The sequence below is a fragment of the Amphiprion ocellaris genome, chromosome 22 (assembly GCF_022539595.1).
Source record: "Amphiprion ocellaris isolate individual 3 ecotype Okinawa chromosome 22, ASM2253959v1, whole genome shotgun sequence".
NCBI classification, from domain to species: domain Eukaryota; kingdom Metazoa; phylum Chordata; class Actinopteri; family Pomacentridae; genus Amphiprion; species Amphiprion ocellaris.
This window is the reverse complement of record NC_072787.1, coordinates 12,627,642-12,644,259: the sequence shown is the minus strand read 5'-3', so window position 1 is coordinate 12,644,259 and position 16,618 is coordinate 12,627,642. Positions and strand designations below refer to the sequence as shown.

The following is a 16,618-nucleotide window of genomic DNA, read 5'->3' as shown; positions in this document are numbered from 1 at the left end:
GCATGTTTATTTTTAATCCTAATGCATAACTTCAGCGACCTCTTATTGGCGCCTGTTCGCACTTTGGAGACCTCTTGTTTGGTATTTAGTGTAATCCACATGTTTTATTCATATACATGCGGATAAAACTGCAGAATTTATCAATAGCAATAGCAAATCTCCCTGGATGTGTGTTCTCCATGGATCCCGGTGATCTGGAGACGTGTTCCAGCCCCCTCCTCCCTCTCCTCTCCGTCTTCTGTTCGCCTCGGCTCCTCGCTCTGCCTCTCCACATCAGCTGATCCGTCACGTGGTCTGGTGTCGTGGGTCACCCTTTTTGCAAAATGGAGTTGTCTGAGTCTGTGCAGAGAGGGCTGCAGGCTCTCGCCGACGCGTCCTCCTTCGACCAGAGCAGCTTCCAGGCGCTGATCGACGCGTCTCACCGGAGCCTGCTGTCCTCTCACGGAGACCCGGCGGTGCTCGGTGAGCTGCTGCCTCCGGTTCTCTCCGCCGCCGCCGCTTTTGTCTGGCGGCGCTGCTTCCGCCTTGCCTCGGTGTGGATGTGCAGCGAAGCCGCGTCGACGTTTTGCGGGTTTTTCTTCGAGGCGCTGATCCCGCATCGCCCCCGCGTTTTCTACAGAGATCTTTAATGAGGCGAACAGACAGCCGCGTTAAAGCGATCTTAGCCTTTTCTGCTACCTGCTTTGCATTCAGCGCGGCCACTCGGGATACCTTTTGTCATTTAAACTGACACCAAGTCCGCTCTGCACATCACACGTTTGACTGTTTCCACCACGGATCGCTTTTTAGCAGACCTGTGAATCTGTTTTGCTGTTGACTGAAGCACTAAACGTATAAATCATCTTCACACTCGGCTACTTTACGCACCACAGGCTAACTCCTGCTCCGTCCTGCTTACCTCGGGTGTCTCCACAGACCGTGTGTTGTCCAACTTCTGCAGCATTCCAGCTCATTTTAATGGCAGAATTATTTAGAAAGTGAAGTGTTCACTAGACAAACAAACAAAGGACCCCCGGCTGATGCAGCTGAGGGGCCCATTCACATGCAAATCATCATTGATTTCCATTCTGCGCGTCAATCTGGAGGAGCAGAGTATGGATCGTGTCGTTTATTTGCACAAATCAAACGCGTCTGTTGCGTCGAGAAGGGATGTTGGGGCAAACTGCAAGGAGGCATCCTCCTCATGTTGGCATGTTTTTCATTTTTATTTCAGATCATCCCGAGCTGAAGCAGATCGACCAGATCCTGCTGAAGCAGGTTCACACTGCAGCCACCACCTTCATACTGGAGGCGGTCAAACAAAACGCAGACAAGTCGACGATAAGGTAGGCGACATCTGACAGAACACGCTTCCTCTTCTACCTCCACACACGGTGGTGAATTTCTAAAAATGTAATCGGAAATATAATGCTCAGCATCTTGCTATTTGCATGTTTCTAACTCCACTGCATATTGATGTATCTCCCAAGACACCACAGGGAAGTTGTGTCTTATTTTCTAAGAAAAGTACAAGACGGATGAAAAATATTGTGCAAAAACAGCGCCTAAAATTTACAGAGACACAGGGATCATATGCTCAATAAATTAAAAGAGCTGGTGTTGTACAGAAGTTGTAGAATATATTAAGAAGTTGCACATTCTTTTACACAATCCAGATATTAACTGCCTCTAATAAATTATCATTTTACACTGTTTTCTATTTGTCAGCAGTTGACCTGAAAATTTAACAGATATTTGGGTTTTTACTTGGTTTCAGCTCCTTATTCAAAGTTCCACCTGCATCTATAGTGTACAGGCAACATACAATGAACCAAATATCCAGAGATATTTGTAGACACTCACTACAAAAGTGGCAGAAACTGTGCAAAAACAGCACCTAAAATTCTGCAAAAGCAACAGAGGTGACAGATTTTTGGCTTGATGTCCTCCTTGATACATGCATTTGCTCTGGAAAAAAAAACTCTGTGTGTCTAAATGTAGCATTTTCCTTTACACAAAGACACAAATTGATGCAGAAAAAGCACAAATTGCCTCCTGAAAATTCACCAGAATGCAGAAAATTAAGTGTATCATGCACAGCATTTTCCGGGTTATGTTTTTTCCCTCCCCTCAAACAAAATGTGCTCCAGGATGCAGGAGGTCGCAGTGTTTTTAATAAAGCCTGCTGTGGTTGTGTTCTGCTGCCTGTGTAGCCTCTGTGCCAGATGTTCCGGGATGTTCTGCTCGTGCACCAGCAGTCCTGTGGCCTACTTCTTGGTAGTTTACGCAAATTAGCGTGATTACAAAAGTTTAGCAACTGCCAGTCAAACATTATGTGCAGTTTTTGGGTGTAGTTTTTCCACAGTTGTCCTTAAAAATGTGCTTTTTTTTGTCTCATTTTCTTTGGGTGTTTATAATGACAGAAGTTGGGTGTTAGAGTTGTGTGTTCAGGATGTGGAGAATGAACTTTAAGCATACTGTAGATGGGCATATGATAAACAAACAAGCAGCTACATATAAGTCAGATTTCTGCACATGCATTTCTATCTGTTTACTCCCTCAACTTCAGCTTGTTCTCCACATTCTAAAACTGCATTTAAAGTGGAATTGCAAACCTTACATGAACATTCAGCCTGTGTGTGACCAAAGAATTTGATCTGTTTTTGGGGGGTGAAGGTTAAAAATGCACTGTTGAAGCTGAAATACTGATGTCCAGATATGAAGCTCTGACTCAAGAAAATGCCTTTTTATGGAATCAGCTGCTGATTAAAGTGTCACTTTCTTCTTCTTCCTTGCAGCTCCAGCCTGGAAGAGCTCACATTCAGTGCAGAGAAGATAGAGATATTCTACAGCATATATCAGGTACATTTCAAGCCATGTTGCAGTGAATCTTTTAGCAACTTGTCTAAAACTTATCGATGCTTTTTGTTGTTTTGCAGAAACATAAAAAAGAACTGGAACATCTATTAACAAGGTGAGACTTAAGTGTGATTTGAGGTGGCTGTGGTGCTACTTTTAAGTTGAAAGGGTTGGTTTTGCTGCAGTTTTGGAATCATATCCTCCAGATAAAACTGGAAATTTGTTTTTATGGAGCTGGGAATTTGAACAGTGCAGAATTATTACATTATAAAGTGGATATCAAGGCTGTTCTCATTTTTATTGGGGCTACATGAAAGACACCAGATGAAAAAACGACATAAAACCATGGCTCAACATGAGTGAATATTTGAGCTTAACGAGTTCAAGAAACTTTTTTATTTTTTTAGAAAAAATGGGAAGAAGAGGTGACGAGTTGTTGCTTCAGCTCGTTAATGAGCTGGGAGGGTCTTTGTGGAGAGTGATTAATTGCGATGTAAGTGCTGCTTTATCACGTGCCATTAACAAACCCTCTTTGCGGGAGAGAGAAAGCCTCCTAACCGCACGCACTATTTTATCATGCGCAAAACTCTGAGACGTTTGGTTGAGATAAAGCTCCCCTGCTCATTTTCTAACCCCTTTCCTCTCTTTCTCCTCCAGCATAGGAAGGCGTCCAGCTCAGATAAACGACATTTCATGGCGTCTCCAATACCACATGAAGGTAGATGCGCATAAACACTAAATTTACCTGTCAGTTGCCAGATTTGTTGCTTGAATCTAACGCGTTGTTCCCCCGACAGAACGGACAGGTCGATAAGGTCAACGAGCCTTTCTATTCGATATCACTGAACAGCGAGGTAGCTATTCTGTTCTTCTGCTTTTTTCTGTTTTTTGCTGAAAAAAAATTATCAACAATGATCTCGCTTGTTCCTTTTGTTAGAAAGACGGATGCTCGGAAGATATCAACTTCACCTGCACAATGGAGCAGCTGCAGGTACGGAGGATTTTTTTTGGATACTGCTTGTTTTGTCGGTGCAGCTTTTACGCACCACATTTCTCCTGCTTATTTGAGAACAAATGAAGAATGTGAACTCATTGAACTGATCGCTTTGGGGCAGTTCTCCTCTTGAACTTCCAAACAAAACGCATATGTTCAATCGCAGTATTATGTCTGCAATATGAAGGACCCGCATGGGATGTTTTTTTTTCTCGCATGAATGTGACGCATCTGCTCAACAGTCCACCAGTGCAGATTTTTGGCATTTTACTACAGCTAAAGCTTCAGTAAAATAAATATTGGTCGTGATGTGATTGTATAAATATTATTGGATGGAATCACATAGACAAAATAGTCTTGCTTCAGACTGAAACCAAATTCTAAACGCCTTCTAATTTTGCGTAATTCTTATGCGTAATGCGCCCGATGGTATCATTTTCATTTGATATTTTAGTCGGTTTTTACTCCAACTGAAAATGATCGGTGTTTGCTTGTTTTCAGGATTTGGTGGGGAAGTTGAAAGACGCTGCCAAGAGTGTAGAGAAAGCCAGTCAGATGTGATGCTGGTGTCCAGTTTCCTCCCCTCCAAAGCGCCGAAGTTCACCCGTTTCCAGCGGAATTGCGCATCGCTTCCTAACTAGTTTTGTACCTGAGATTGACATGTTTGACTGTTCTCTGTCCACGTGCTGACCTTAAACAGAAAAATAAAAAAATAAACTGCCTTGTTGCTGGAATAATTTCACAGCCTGATATGTTCGAAACAGTGTTTGTAAGAAATGTTGTTTTTGGTGGGAAAGTATTTTAATAAACGTACTCGACGTCCTTGTCACACTGAAGGTTTGTGTCACAGGTTGGTTTATAAACACTCCGAAGCCTGAAAACGATTTTTGCCATAGCTGCACGACGGCAGTGTATTTAGTTTCCTCGAACATTTGTTGCAACAAGAGGCTCCGCTTTGCTTTTTCTGGACGCCTCTATTTTTAAAAGACATCTACGCCTTTCTGAATCGCCCAGTAAGAACTCCGCTCCCTTCCCTAAAGATTCTTCCTTAATCTTTCTGCATCCACCTCAGCTTGAAAGTTCAAAGCTGCTGGGCTGCAGCAGCACGGCGGCTCGGATTCCATAAACATCCGAGATGCCTTCATTTTCAGCGGCGCTGGCAGAAGGATAAAGGCTCCAATTCATCAAGTGGAAGTTGTGGCGCATTTCTTTCCCCCCTCGTCTTCTTCTTCTTCTGCAGATGTCAGGACAGCCTGACATGACAAAGGTTTGACACCAGAGCCATTTGTCACACGGACGGATTTGAACCAAGTGCGTGGGTCTTAAAAGCAACAATCATCCTGAGATTAATAAAGCAGCTGCCTGGAGCTTCGGTGGACTTGATGTTATAGTGAGAGAATTGACGGTCTGAACGTGTGTGAGCGCGTGTGCTGCTGTTATTTTTAACATCAGAGACGAGGGCGCTCCATTAGTAGCCTACTTTCTGCACACCCCCTAATCATAGTGCCATTTGATCTGGCTCCATATGCGTATTCGGGCATATTCCGCTTTGTTTTGCTGTAAAGTGTTTCAAACTGGATGGATGTGTGTTGTTTGAAATCATGCGTCATACATTAGAAAACACCACAACACACCGACAGTAATTTTTTTATGCGCCCTTAAGCAGCCGCCTGGTGCCATTTCAGCTGCAGCTCAAAAGCGCAAACCGCCGAGCGCTGCGTTAGATTTACTTGTTTCAAACCCGCTCCCAGGTTCTGCGTGTAATTTCTGTTATTTTCTATCATGCGTAGCAGATGAGGAGAAAACAGCGTACACCGACAGTAATTCCTAGGCACCCTTAAGCAACGGGATCACGTGACCAAAGCGGGGCGGTCGAACTACAAGCCATTTTGGGGACGGTGTCAGTTTCCACGGAGCACACACACACTGCTGCATTTTACTGGGGGCGAAGCGGATATTTTGGAGGCAAAGTTATCGGTGCCGAAGTGGGAGCCCGACCGAGCCGAAGCCGAAGGTGTTGGGCTGTTCCGGAGCCGCGGATCGGATACGCACGCAGCGCGCAAGCGGCGAGGAAACGCGGAGTTTTATTCGCACATCTGAAATGCGCTCCGGTCCGCCGTGCGCTCTCCGCCACTGACAGCGTCTGCAGCCTGCTTCAAGATGGCGGCTCGGCTCCTATTCATTTTCTGCTGATCGCCTCCCAACTTTCATTGTCTAACCGCCTCAAGACCCACCGATCCCCAGCCGAGCCTCCAGGTAGGTCTTCTTCGATATCGTCTCTAACTAACGGGGGCAGAAGGCGACGTTTGAGGGCGCTGCTTTTGTGCTTTTTTCTACGTCGCGATCCAGCGGTGGATGTGGAGCTTTGAGCGGTGGCTGCAGCGATCACCGACGTGGAGCTCCGTGTGTGTCTGCGCACCACTTTTTTCCCCCTGCAAAACACGTTCCCCTCTCGGTTCTAAACGCCCGTTCGGGTTCGGGAGACCTCGCCGTTGGGTCGTGGTGGCGTTCAGGAATCCGTCTGTTTAAGTTGATCGCGCTCCGAGCTCGCGTTGCGTCGTTTGGATTTATGTAAAGTGGAGGATCTGAGGCGAACCAGGCTGGGTTGACTGAGATGTTCCCAGCAGCAAGTGCTCCAAACGGTCCTTCTGTGCCCGGGTTTCCACGCAGCGCCTTCATATTATAGAGATGGGATGTTTGGGGTGTTGGGGTTTGGGTGCTGTGTTGGTTTTTGCTGTGGATGACTGCATGTTGGATTTATTAACTTAACTTGGGTCGCTCCCAGGGACGTGACAGGGAGGCGAACCAATTCAATTGTGCATAAATGTTTCATGATTGCCTGCTTTGGAAACACTGGGTCGTGGTTAAACAGACACTTTGGCTGTTTATGGTTTGGAGTCTGATTGTGTTGATTAAGAGGGATGGTGGACTTTTTGGAGAAATTAGAAATATATCTATTGGTGACACGTCGGCTGGGATACAAAGGGCTGGCTGTGTCTCACCAAGGAGCCTGAAATTCACTTAAATTCACACGAGCTGTTGCCAGAACACACTGCTTGTTTGTTCACATTTAAGCTCATGGTGGATTTCAGGATTTTATGCCGCGAAATGTTTGCAGCTCTGAATTTGGTGACACAGGAGACACAGACTGTCTCTCTTGAGGGGGAAAAATAATCATTTCTCCTCATGACTGCTGCTGGGGACCCTGCGTGTGGTTAATGGGTTAAAATTGATGTATTTACCCCCGCTCGTTTTTTTTATGTCATTATTTTCTTGCAGGTTGACAGCCTCACAGGTTTGATAAATCAGCCAAACAGACTGGACGCGTAAAGAGAAACCGTCCAACGCACCGAATTTTAAGGTCATTTCTTTGTTTTGCTTCCAATAAGCTCTCAGTCGTTATTTTAATTCACGATTTTCCCAATTTGAGCTCTTCCTGGTTTTTCACTTTACCCGATTTTAATTGGGTTATTTCCAGCTGCTGTTGATCTGCATGTAAAGAGGTGGGGGGACGTTTACAAGAGGAAGTGGTCTCGTTTGGGTGGATGAATGGCAGAAGTGAGGGGAAATCTCCCCATTTGATGTTGCTTTATTGAGAGAATGAAAGATTCAGTAGCTGCTGAGAATTAATTGATGAAGTGTTATCAACACCGACTCCATAATTACGCCTCTTTGCACGTTTTAAACAAAGAGGAAAGTGGAGGTTCGGCGGTGGAAACAGCAGCAGACTCTGCTGGTGCAATATTCGTTCCCACTATGAATGAATGAACTTTATTTACTTTTGGATTTCTGGACCTGATTGACTTGAAAGTGTCCCGCAGGACAGAAGGGAGAGCAGTTGTCCAAACACCAGTCAATCGATTAATGGCGCAACAGGCGTATGTAGACGTTATCCATCATTATTCACGTGTGAGGCTTCCTTTGAACGGAGTCTGCGCCCAAACTTGCCTGCAGTGGTGTGTTCGGAGGCGGCCAGGAGAAGGGTCGGTTGGAGCATTGAGACCAGCCGGGACTCGGGCATGGTGCCGACTGTGGCTCCATAAAGTAACAGTGTGGGTCCAGAGCTGGACAAGGCTGGATGACAGCCAGCCTTTAAAGAGGGTCACCTCCTCATGTCCGCTCTCCGGGCTAGATAGACTTTTAATGACTGCCACCTTTTATTCTTCCAAATGATACGTTTTACTGCCCAACTCCTAACATTATAACCACAGTTCTCCAAGATGAATTTGCTTGATGAGTCATAAATTGTGATTAAAAAGCATAAAAAACCACATTGAGCTGCTTTGGCATCTGAGCACTGAGCTTTAGTGGTTCTGTCTCAGTGAAGTTAAATATCCTCAAATATTAAGTGTAGTCTTATATCTCTGTTTCATAATGCTGTTTTAGTTGAGTATGGCGCACAGTAAATAGTGGGATCCAGCGTGCGCTTCAACTTCGGCGAAGTCGCTGCTGCCTGGCCATGTTGGTGCTGCACGGTGCTGATTATCGCGCACACGCCATGAAAAACACGGCGCAAAGCGAAGCGGAATGAAGCCGAGCTCGACTCGGACGCGCACACACGCTCCTCTCGGTGCTCCAGAAAGATGTGGGGGAGCTCGTGTAAACGCGTCGGGGTTGGATTTGCCCCCTTTTTCGAGAGGAAACCCCCGCAGCCCGTTGAACCGATACGGGCTTCTTTTTTTTTTTTTTTTTCCTCCACAAAATGGCAGCCGTGCTGTCGGCAGCCTGGCAGTCCAGCGGCTGTCTGTGTGCGCGGAGGGACGCGGAGACTCGGTCCCCTCCTCGTTCCTCGCTCTGCTCGCCGGCAGCTCGCCGTGCTGTTGTTTTGGTTAGACATCCTGCCTTGTTCTGGTCACTGGCGACCAGCCATGTGGGCTAAAAGCGAAAGGAGTTGCCATAGAAACGCTCAGGTTTCCCCCGTAAGCCAGTGTGGCACACCTGACGCAGAGAGTGGGGCTCGTGTTATCCTCCCCGCTGTTCACCCACTGTCACCCCGAGGCTCCAAAGACCCGGGGACACCGAAAATTGGAGCTGTTAGCGCAAAGTCAAATATAATATGAGTCATAGCTGCCTGTGATAAATGTTTCTATGCTGGATTTATTTCATTTCCATCTCGTCTCGCTGCTCTCTGTCTCCATATTTGCGCTCAGATTTAAACCAAATCTGGACTAAAGTGACGCGTAATCTGAAAACTCCAAATTTTTCTGTGCCATGACTCATTTTAGGAAACCTTTTGACCTAAGCTCGTCTTTTGTTTTCTTTTTGTTGTTGTTAAACCTCCGCTGTTCCTCTGATGTCGCCATGTGTTCAACGACGTTGAAGCGACGGAAAGGAGCGCAGAGCTCCATCGATCTCGGTGATTGATTTATGATTATTCACTGCGCCTCGGTCAGGTGACTGCGGAGCCCATCAATCCACCGCCGGGAAGCTTTTTCCCTTTGCTTCTTTTCTTTGAATTAGCCTTAAAGACCACGTTTCTTTAACGCAGTCAAACAAACGGCTGCATTTCCCCCTCCAAATGGTTCGCTTTGCGTTGCCAGAGAAACCTGCGCAGCCCAGTGGTTCCTGCCATGCGTGCATTGTTTTTGACATGTTCCCTCCTTTTCCACGCAGGATTGTTGTTTCGTTCCCTCAACATGCATCGGACGACCAGGATAAAGATCACCGAGCTCAACCCTCACCTCATGTGCGTCCTGTGCGGAGGGTACTTCATAGACGCAACCACCATCATCGAATGTCTCCATTCATGTGAGCAAAACCTTGTTTCATTGTGTCCCTGAAATAGCTCTCTCGTGGCTTTGCAATCAGCTGCAGCAGGTTGAAGCCTCCTGCTGGTTTTTTTCTTGTATGCTTTCCTGCATGAGCTTTTATCTGAACATGCAGAAGATATTTCTCCTCAGCAGCGAGTCCTCACACCAGATTCTTCAGGATATCCTTTTAGATGATGGCTGATACTGACAGATTTTTTATTTTATTTTTTTGTATGTGGTTTGCAGTTTGCAAGATGTGCATTGTGCGTTATCTGGAAACCAGCAAATACTGTCCCATCTGTGATGTACAAGTGCATAAAACCAAGCCACTGCTCAACATTAGGTGAGAATTGTGCTTATTGAATTTTCAATACTGTATCTTTTAATTCATCTTTGTTTCCTGTATTGTTTTAAATGCAGATTTTATTCACATTTGCAGGTTATGCGCTGTCTTCTAGTGCTACATGTTAGCTTGAATTAATGTGTGTTGTTTCTATAGTAAATGTATTTTTCTGCATTTGTAATTTTTAGCTGCAGTGTCAATAGTCTTTCTAGGGTTTCATTTTGTTTCCTCATTGAGCATCTGAATCAGCCATTCATTTAAAATCCTCAAATACTAGGACCACTTGGATAGTATATTTGGGAGTTTAGCAAACCTTAAATAGCAGCCTGTAATATCTATTTGCTGCACACAGTCTATATATGTGAGAAAACAGTATTTCAGAATGTGTATTGTGAGCACACTTTTAGTCACTGTACCCTTCATTTTTTTTCAGTTTCAGCTAAAAATGTCCTGTATTTCTGTGATTTGGCTGAAGCTTCTCATCCTCTCTTCAGGTCTGACAAAACTCTACAGGACATCGTGTACAAGCTGGTCCCTGGCCTCTTCAAAAGTAAGAGCGCGACATTCGAGTCACAGGGATATTTTCAGTCTGAGTCAGCTTTCGTTTGATTAGTTTTTTTTCCGTTCATATATTCAGCAGAGCTGGAGCACCACAGAGACTAAAACCTGAATAATAAATAAATCAATTTGCCACGTCTGGAAACATTTCACATATTTATATAGAATAATGTTAAGATAATAATGTTAAGATTGCACTGGGGCATATCAGCTGGTTAGCAGTTTAAAATGTGTTGTAAATGCAGGGCTGTGGTGAGCTGTTTGATTCTACTCAGCCTCTTGTTTCATACTTTCCTAAAGTTATGCACAAATGTGAGTAGATTATATGGCAGATTGTCCTCATATGTCCTCTACTACTCAGATGTTGCTGTTGAGATGAAGAAATAAATTCAGATTTATTCCTGATCACTTGTAGGAAAAGCAAAGCAGCAAAAATTGTGGTTTATTTAGCCCTAAAATGTTGTGTTTGTGAGAAATGAAAGTGAACCGACTTGTGATAGCTCGCCTTTCTGCATGCCTACAGATGAAATGAAGAGGAGGAGAGACTTCTATGCGGAGCACCCTGTAGATGGTGAGTCATAGAAGCACCGATTGATATTATTGGTGTTGAATCTCGGTTTTGGCTCCACAGTGGAGAGGAAAATTAATGTTATTTTCTTTTGGGTGAAGGAATTGAGCTGTTTTTCTCAACACGGTGTCTGCCACAAATATGTATTCAGTTTTTTTAAACTCTCACTGTATTTTATGTGTGTGTTTTCCGTCTGCAGCCTCGAACGGATCAAATGAGGATCGCGGCGAGGTGGCGGACGAAGACAAGAGAATAATTACAGATGATGAGATCATCAGCCTCTCTATTGAATTCTTTGATCAGAGCAGGTAGGCTGGTTTCAAGTGTGACTGATTCTGCATATTGATGTGAAATTTGTTCGCAACAGACCTGAAATCATGACATTTAATTCAGCTAGAGGGGTCTTTTTTTAGGACATCTTTTTAATACAACTAAAAACATCAGTTACATGGTATTATTAAGTGATGTCGTGTGTTCCAGGGAAAAATGTTTGGATGTTAAAGACATGATGCTGCATTAAAATGATCAAATCCAGTGTAAATGATGTAAATTTCTTAATACAGTTCCTGTCAGCTTTCCAGACATTTGTTGGCACATGTGATTTACACAAATAAGCCCTTTTTGTGAGGCTTAAAAATGGGCTTTTTTCCCTGTAAACATGTTTTGAGTATCACCTCTATTTCACCTCCATGTCACAGATTGTAAAATCATGTTAAAATCATATTTTTTGTCATTTTATTGTATTGTATATATTATATTTGCAGTTTTCAGACACTGATAATCCTTTCATGTGATTCTACTGAGTGTTAAATATATGCAGCTCTCTAGAAAGAAAGAAAAAAGACAGTAAAGCTGCTGAATCTGGATTATTTTATGTTTGGTTTTCAGTTTTATCATTTATTTTTTAATGTTCCACTAATAACAGAGCTGTACAGTTCCTAATCTCATGTTTACTCTGTGCAGACTGGGAGTAGCAGTGGAGGACAAGCAGTCGAAAGATCAGGTACTGAATGTAGATTTAATCACAGTCGCTGTCACTATTTTCTGCCAACCACATAAGAATGACACATCCTACCAGCAGCTGCATGTTGAGAAATCTGTTTAGCCAAAACATTGTTTTACTTCCTCTTTGCTGAACAGCCACACTGTCTTTGCAAAGCAAATCCACTTTTAAGGTGGACCAACCTTTGTGCGCTGAAACTGACATTTTTATAGTCATTACATATGAATATTCTTGAAGCAAACACATCATTTTTTAATATTTAATATGATCTGCAGGTGGCTAACAAGAGGTACCTACAGTGTCCAGCAGCCATGACAGTCATGCATCTGAGGAAGTTTCTGCGCAGCAAAATGGACATCCCCAACACCTACCAGGTCCCTCTTTGTGTGGACTGATGTTTGCATAGAAATCTTTCAAAGCAGAAATGTTATATGACCATTTTATGTTCAAAATTTTCTATCAAATTCAATAGTAATTGCAATTTTTCTCCCCTTCTGAAAGTGCTTCGGTCAAACATGAGTGTTTTGTCTCTGTAGGTTGAAGTCATGTATGAAGATGAACCTCTCAAAGATTACTACACGTTAATGGATATAGCTTATATCTACACTTGGAGAAGGGTAGGACATCATTTTAGCTTGATTATGGTGTTTTATCTAATTGATCTTTCATTCTAAATGTCCTTGTTTTGCCCATTAATTGAGATTCATAAAAGCATGTTGAATACATTTTGCAATAATCGTGTCCATCTTTGTCAGTGAGAGGAAATATTTAACACAGTTCAGTTTATAGTTCAAAGTGTATTAAGAAAAATCAGTCAGCAAAATATTTTTTGTAGAAATTTTTGAATGCTGATCCTGAAATTATTGTGTTTTTATTTTGTCTTGTGCCAACCATTGTGTCAACAAAGACCCTACATTTTATTCAGTTGCAGTAGTTTTACAGTGCAGAGTGACTGTTAAACGAGGCTTTCATTTTTTGCTTATTTTCTCAAATAATCAGTTGGTTGTTTGGTTTCTAAAACAGTCAGAAAATGGTTAAAAATGTCAATCAGTGTTTCCCAAAACCCAAGATAACAAATGTCTTGCTTTGTCCACAATCCAAAGATATTAAGTTTACTGTCAGAGAAGGAAAGAAACCATAAAACATTATATTTTTAAGAAGCTGGAATCAGAGGATTTTGACTTATTTTTTTCCTTGCAGTTGCTCAGACTGATTAACCAGTTATCAAAATAGTTAACATTTAACTTAATAGTTGAGACTGAACTGATTAACCAATAGATTGCTGCACTTTTATAACTGTGGTCATTTTTTAAAAAGCATTTTTTTGTGTTTATTAAAATGTGTATATATATTGCAAAGACAAAACCCAGAGTGAGAGGAGACTGTTGAGTGGAGAAGGCTCCAGAGAAGAGAATTTGGCGTAAATGTCATCATTTAACAAACAACTGAGAACATACAAGTGACCTGAAAATGGATTTGATTCTTGTATTTTGGGAGAGCTGTTTTGCAGAATATATTTTAAAGTTGTTTTTGCTATTTATTTTATGATGAATTCCAAATTTCAGCTACATTTGGTCACACGTGCAGGTTTTCTTGGTGCAAAACAGCAACGGCATTTTTCCAATTTTTTATTTTTTATTTTTGGATTAGGTTCATGATATTTGTTGGGAGTTTATTTAGTTTTATTTGAACCGGATCAAACATTGTGTGAAGAAAATGTAGACTATGTTGAACTTGTTTCTTATTTTTGTCATAATAATCCCAAGAGTCTCAGTAAAAAGCAGGTTCAGAACCAGAGAAGCCTCTTGGATGAGCTGTGGAAAGTGTTCAAGAACCGGAAATAGATTGCTTTTTACTGGAACTCGTAGGATTATCATGACCTGGATGACTGAGGTTCATTTCTCAGGAACAGCAACGATCTTCCTATGTTTAATGATCCAAAAATTGTCAAAAACCAAAAAATGCCAATAAACAGTGTATAAATCTCATTTTTAACTCCGTTAGGAACCATTTCAATCAACATTTAGTGCAATGGTGTTCTGTACCTCTCACAGATTCAATGGGGATAATTCACTAATTTTTCATTTAAAAAAATCCATGTTAAAACATTTTTAAATGTACATTGGAAATACCTACATATAAAATACAATAGTTTTATATGACAGATTTTTAAAAGAATTTTATTTTACAATTTTCTTTTTTTTTTTTTTTTATAGAGTTGATAAATTAACACCTCTTCTGTTTAGGGTCGGTTTGCAAATATGCGAAATGAACCATTTTCATTTTAGATGTTGATTATATCAACATTATGAAGCCAAGCAGAAGAAGTTTCATACCAAATAAATACTTTTAAGTTGATTCCAGAATTGGGAGATATTTGGGGTTCAAAATTTTTGAAACATAAATCTTCTCTTTTACAGTTTTCTGCTACATATTAATAAATAATACGTAATAAAACATTAAAAGCTTGATTGTCTCAGCTTGCACAACAATGGTGCCATTTTTATTACATGTTTTATTTGGTGTTTGAGTGGGACGTAACATATCCACCGTTTTGATGTGTTTTTCACTTTAAAATGGGTCAATTTGACACAACGGGAAGGTTAAATTCGTCTTTTTCTCCGCAGAACGGTCCGTTGCCGCTGAAGTACCGGGTCCGACCCAACTGTAAGAAGATGAAGGTGAGCCACGCACAGCAGGAGGGCCAGAACAGCGCCAGCCGGTCCGGTCCGGAGAGCGACTCCGCCAGCGACAAAGCCGGAAGTCCCGCCGGGGCTCCGTCTACGTCGTCGTCGCTGCCGAGCCCCGGTACGCCTGCGCAGTCGCCTCATCCGCAGCTGCCGCACGTCCCCGGCAGCAACAACAACAACAACAACAGCACCACCACCGTGAACGGGACTCCCGCAGCCGCCACAACAACCCCGACACCCGGCCGGCCCTTCACCCAGTTCGGAGCCGGAAAACCCCGCAAGGTCTCTCTGAACGGCTCGTCCACCTCCTCCGGATGACGCGGGGCCTCGAACCGGAGCCGCCAACGCCAGACACCCGCTCAGCTAATACTGTTTTCATGCCAACGTAGTTCCATTGTGTAGACAAAATGTTCTCTCTCTTTCTCTCTCCATTTGTTGTTATAAATATTACGCCATCGTTTGTAAGTTTAAACGTAGTGGAATCAGAGACATTTCAAAAGGAACGACGAGGAGGAGGAAGCTTTGGTGGGATGTTTTTTTTTTAAAGAAGAAAGACGTTGACGGGAAAAAAACAAGAAAGTTGGAAAAAGGACACACATATATCCCCCTTTTAAGGCTTACATCTTTATTTTACAGAAATGACTGAAGGAGACTTTTATGTTTCTACAAATTAAACGTGTTTCTCATGATTCTCTCATGTGTGTTGGGATATTTTGCAGTTTGCATGCTCGCCTTTTTTCTCTTCTGAAAGAGGGTCCGGCGCCAACAGAAGTGTCATTTTGACCATTTTATTTTATTTTTTTAAAAAATTTTGTTCCTGGCATGGAAAATTGGGGAGGAAAAAGAAGAGTTTGTATAGCGCTGTTGACTTCACAGGAAAAACCTATGGAGGATTTCAAAAAAAGAGAAAAAAAAAACAAATTTACTGGAAAAAGAAACCAACTTTCTTGTAGCTGGCGGAGTGGGATCGTTCATCCTCCACGTGTTTATGCGCCGTTTTAGAGAATCCGCGTGTAAATAGAAACCAAATGCATATTTAATCAGCGATGATGTTATTCTCTTATTCCCATTTTTGTTCCGAGGGAATGACTCCTGTTCGGCTTCATTTCATGCTCAATGACAGATGTTTTGATGTCTCTGTTTTCCGTATTTGTATCGCTCGATTGTATGGACAAACTTATTGTATTGTTACTGTTGCACAGTATAAAACATCTAAATAAAAAACATTTTACACTTAAGGAGGAGGTTGCGTCGATTTTATTAGATTTTTTTGAGGCTCATCGGTCACTCTGCTGCTTTTTTTTTTTTTTTGCATCGACAAATAGAGGGTTGATTGTAATGTACAGACGGTGCAAAAAGCGCCAGATGTCTGCCTGAATCAGCTGATAAATGAGTTAAGGAGGCCAGGGAGGAGGAGGAGGAGATCTGGCCCGTGATCAAATCATGTTTCTGAATACACTCAATTAAGACAGAAGCATTGGTTCTTGATTTATTCATTTATTTTAATTTTTAAAAACGTTTTTCGATTAATTTGCCGCATGACTAATTGCGTTTTACTCCACTGAAATGCAGCATTTTTAATGGAAAATTGATTTAAAAATATACATTGAAAAAAAATCTACCTTTCAGTTTGATTTGTCAGACAAGAGCTGATAATTTTTTTTTCACGGCATATTTAATTTAATTTTCTCCGTGTGCTTTGCGCAATCGGCCTTTGTGTTCTTATTGAAAAAAGAACATTTAATGATTTAAATTGAGTCTAAAATGAGGCGTTTAAAGTAAACTATTAAATAATTACTTTAAAATTTTTAGGTGCTTTTATTTTATTATATATCTAATTTATTTGTTTATTTTAAGAAAGCAACTTAAAATGA

General features: G+C 42.1%; 1 protein-coding gene across 1 annotated transcript; it reads left to right on the top strand.

The window, feature by feature from the left end:
* Positions 1–278: 278 nt before the first annotated feature.
* bmi1a (bmi1 polycomb ring finger oncogene 1a) lies at positions 279–15,982 on the top strand. The gene is given in 18 exon segments (XM_035948976.2): positions 279–462; positions 1,214–1,325; positions 2,778–2,905; positions 2,908–2,953; positions 3,496–3,556; positions 3,636–3,692; positions 3,776–3,829; positions 4,334–4,382; positions 5,675–6,088; positions 9,446–9,580; positions 9,829–9,925; positions 10,420–10,475; positions 11,007–11,054; positions 11,251–11,359; positions 12,015–12,054; positions 12,330–12,428; positions 12,591–12,671; positions 14,682–15,982. Coding segments are annotated over 18 exon segments (2,106 nt in total). The 5' UTR covers positions 279–323; the 3' UTR covers positions 15,063–15,982.
* The last annotated feature ends 636 nt before the right edge of the window (positions 15,983–16,618 follow it).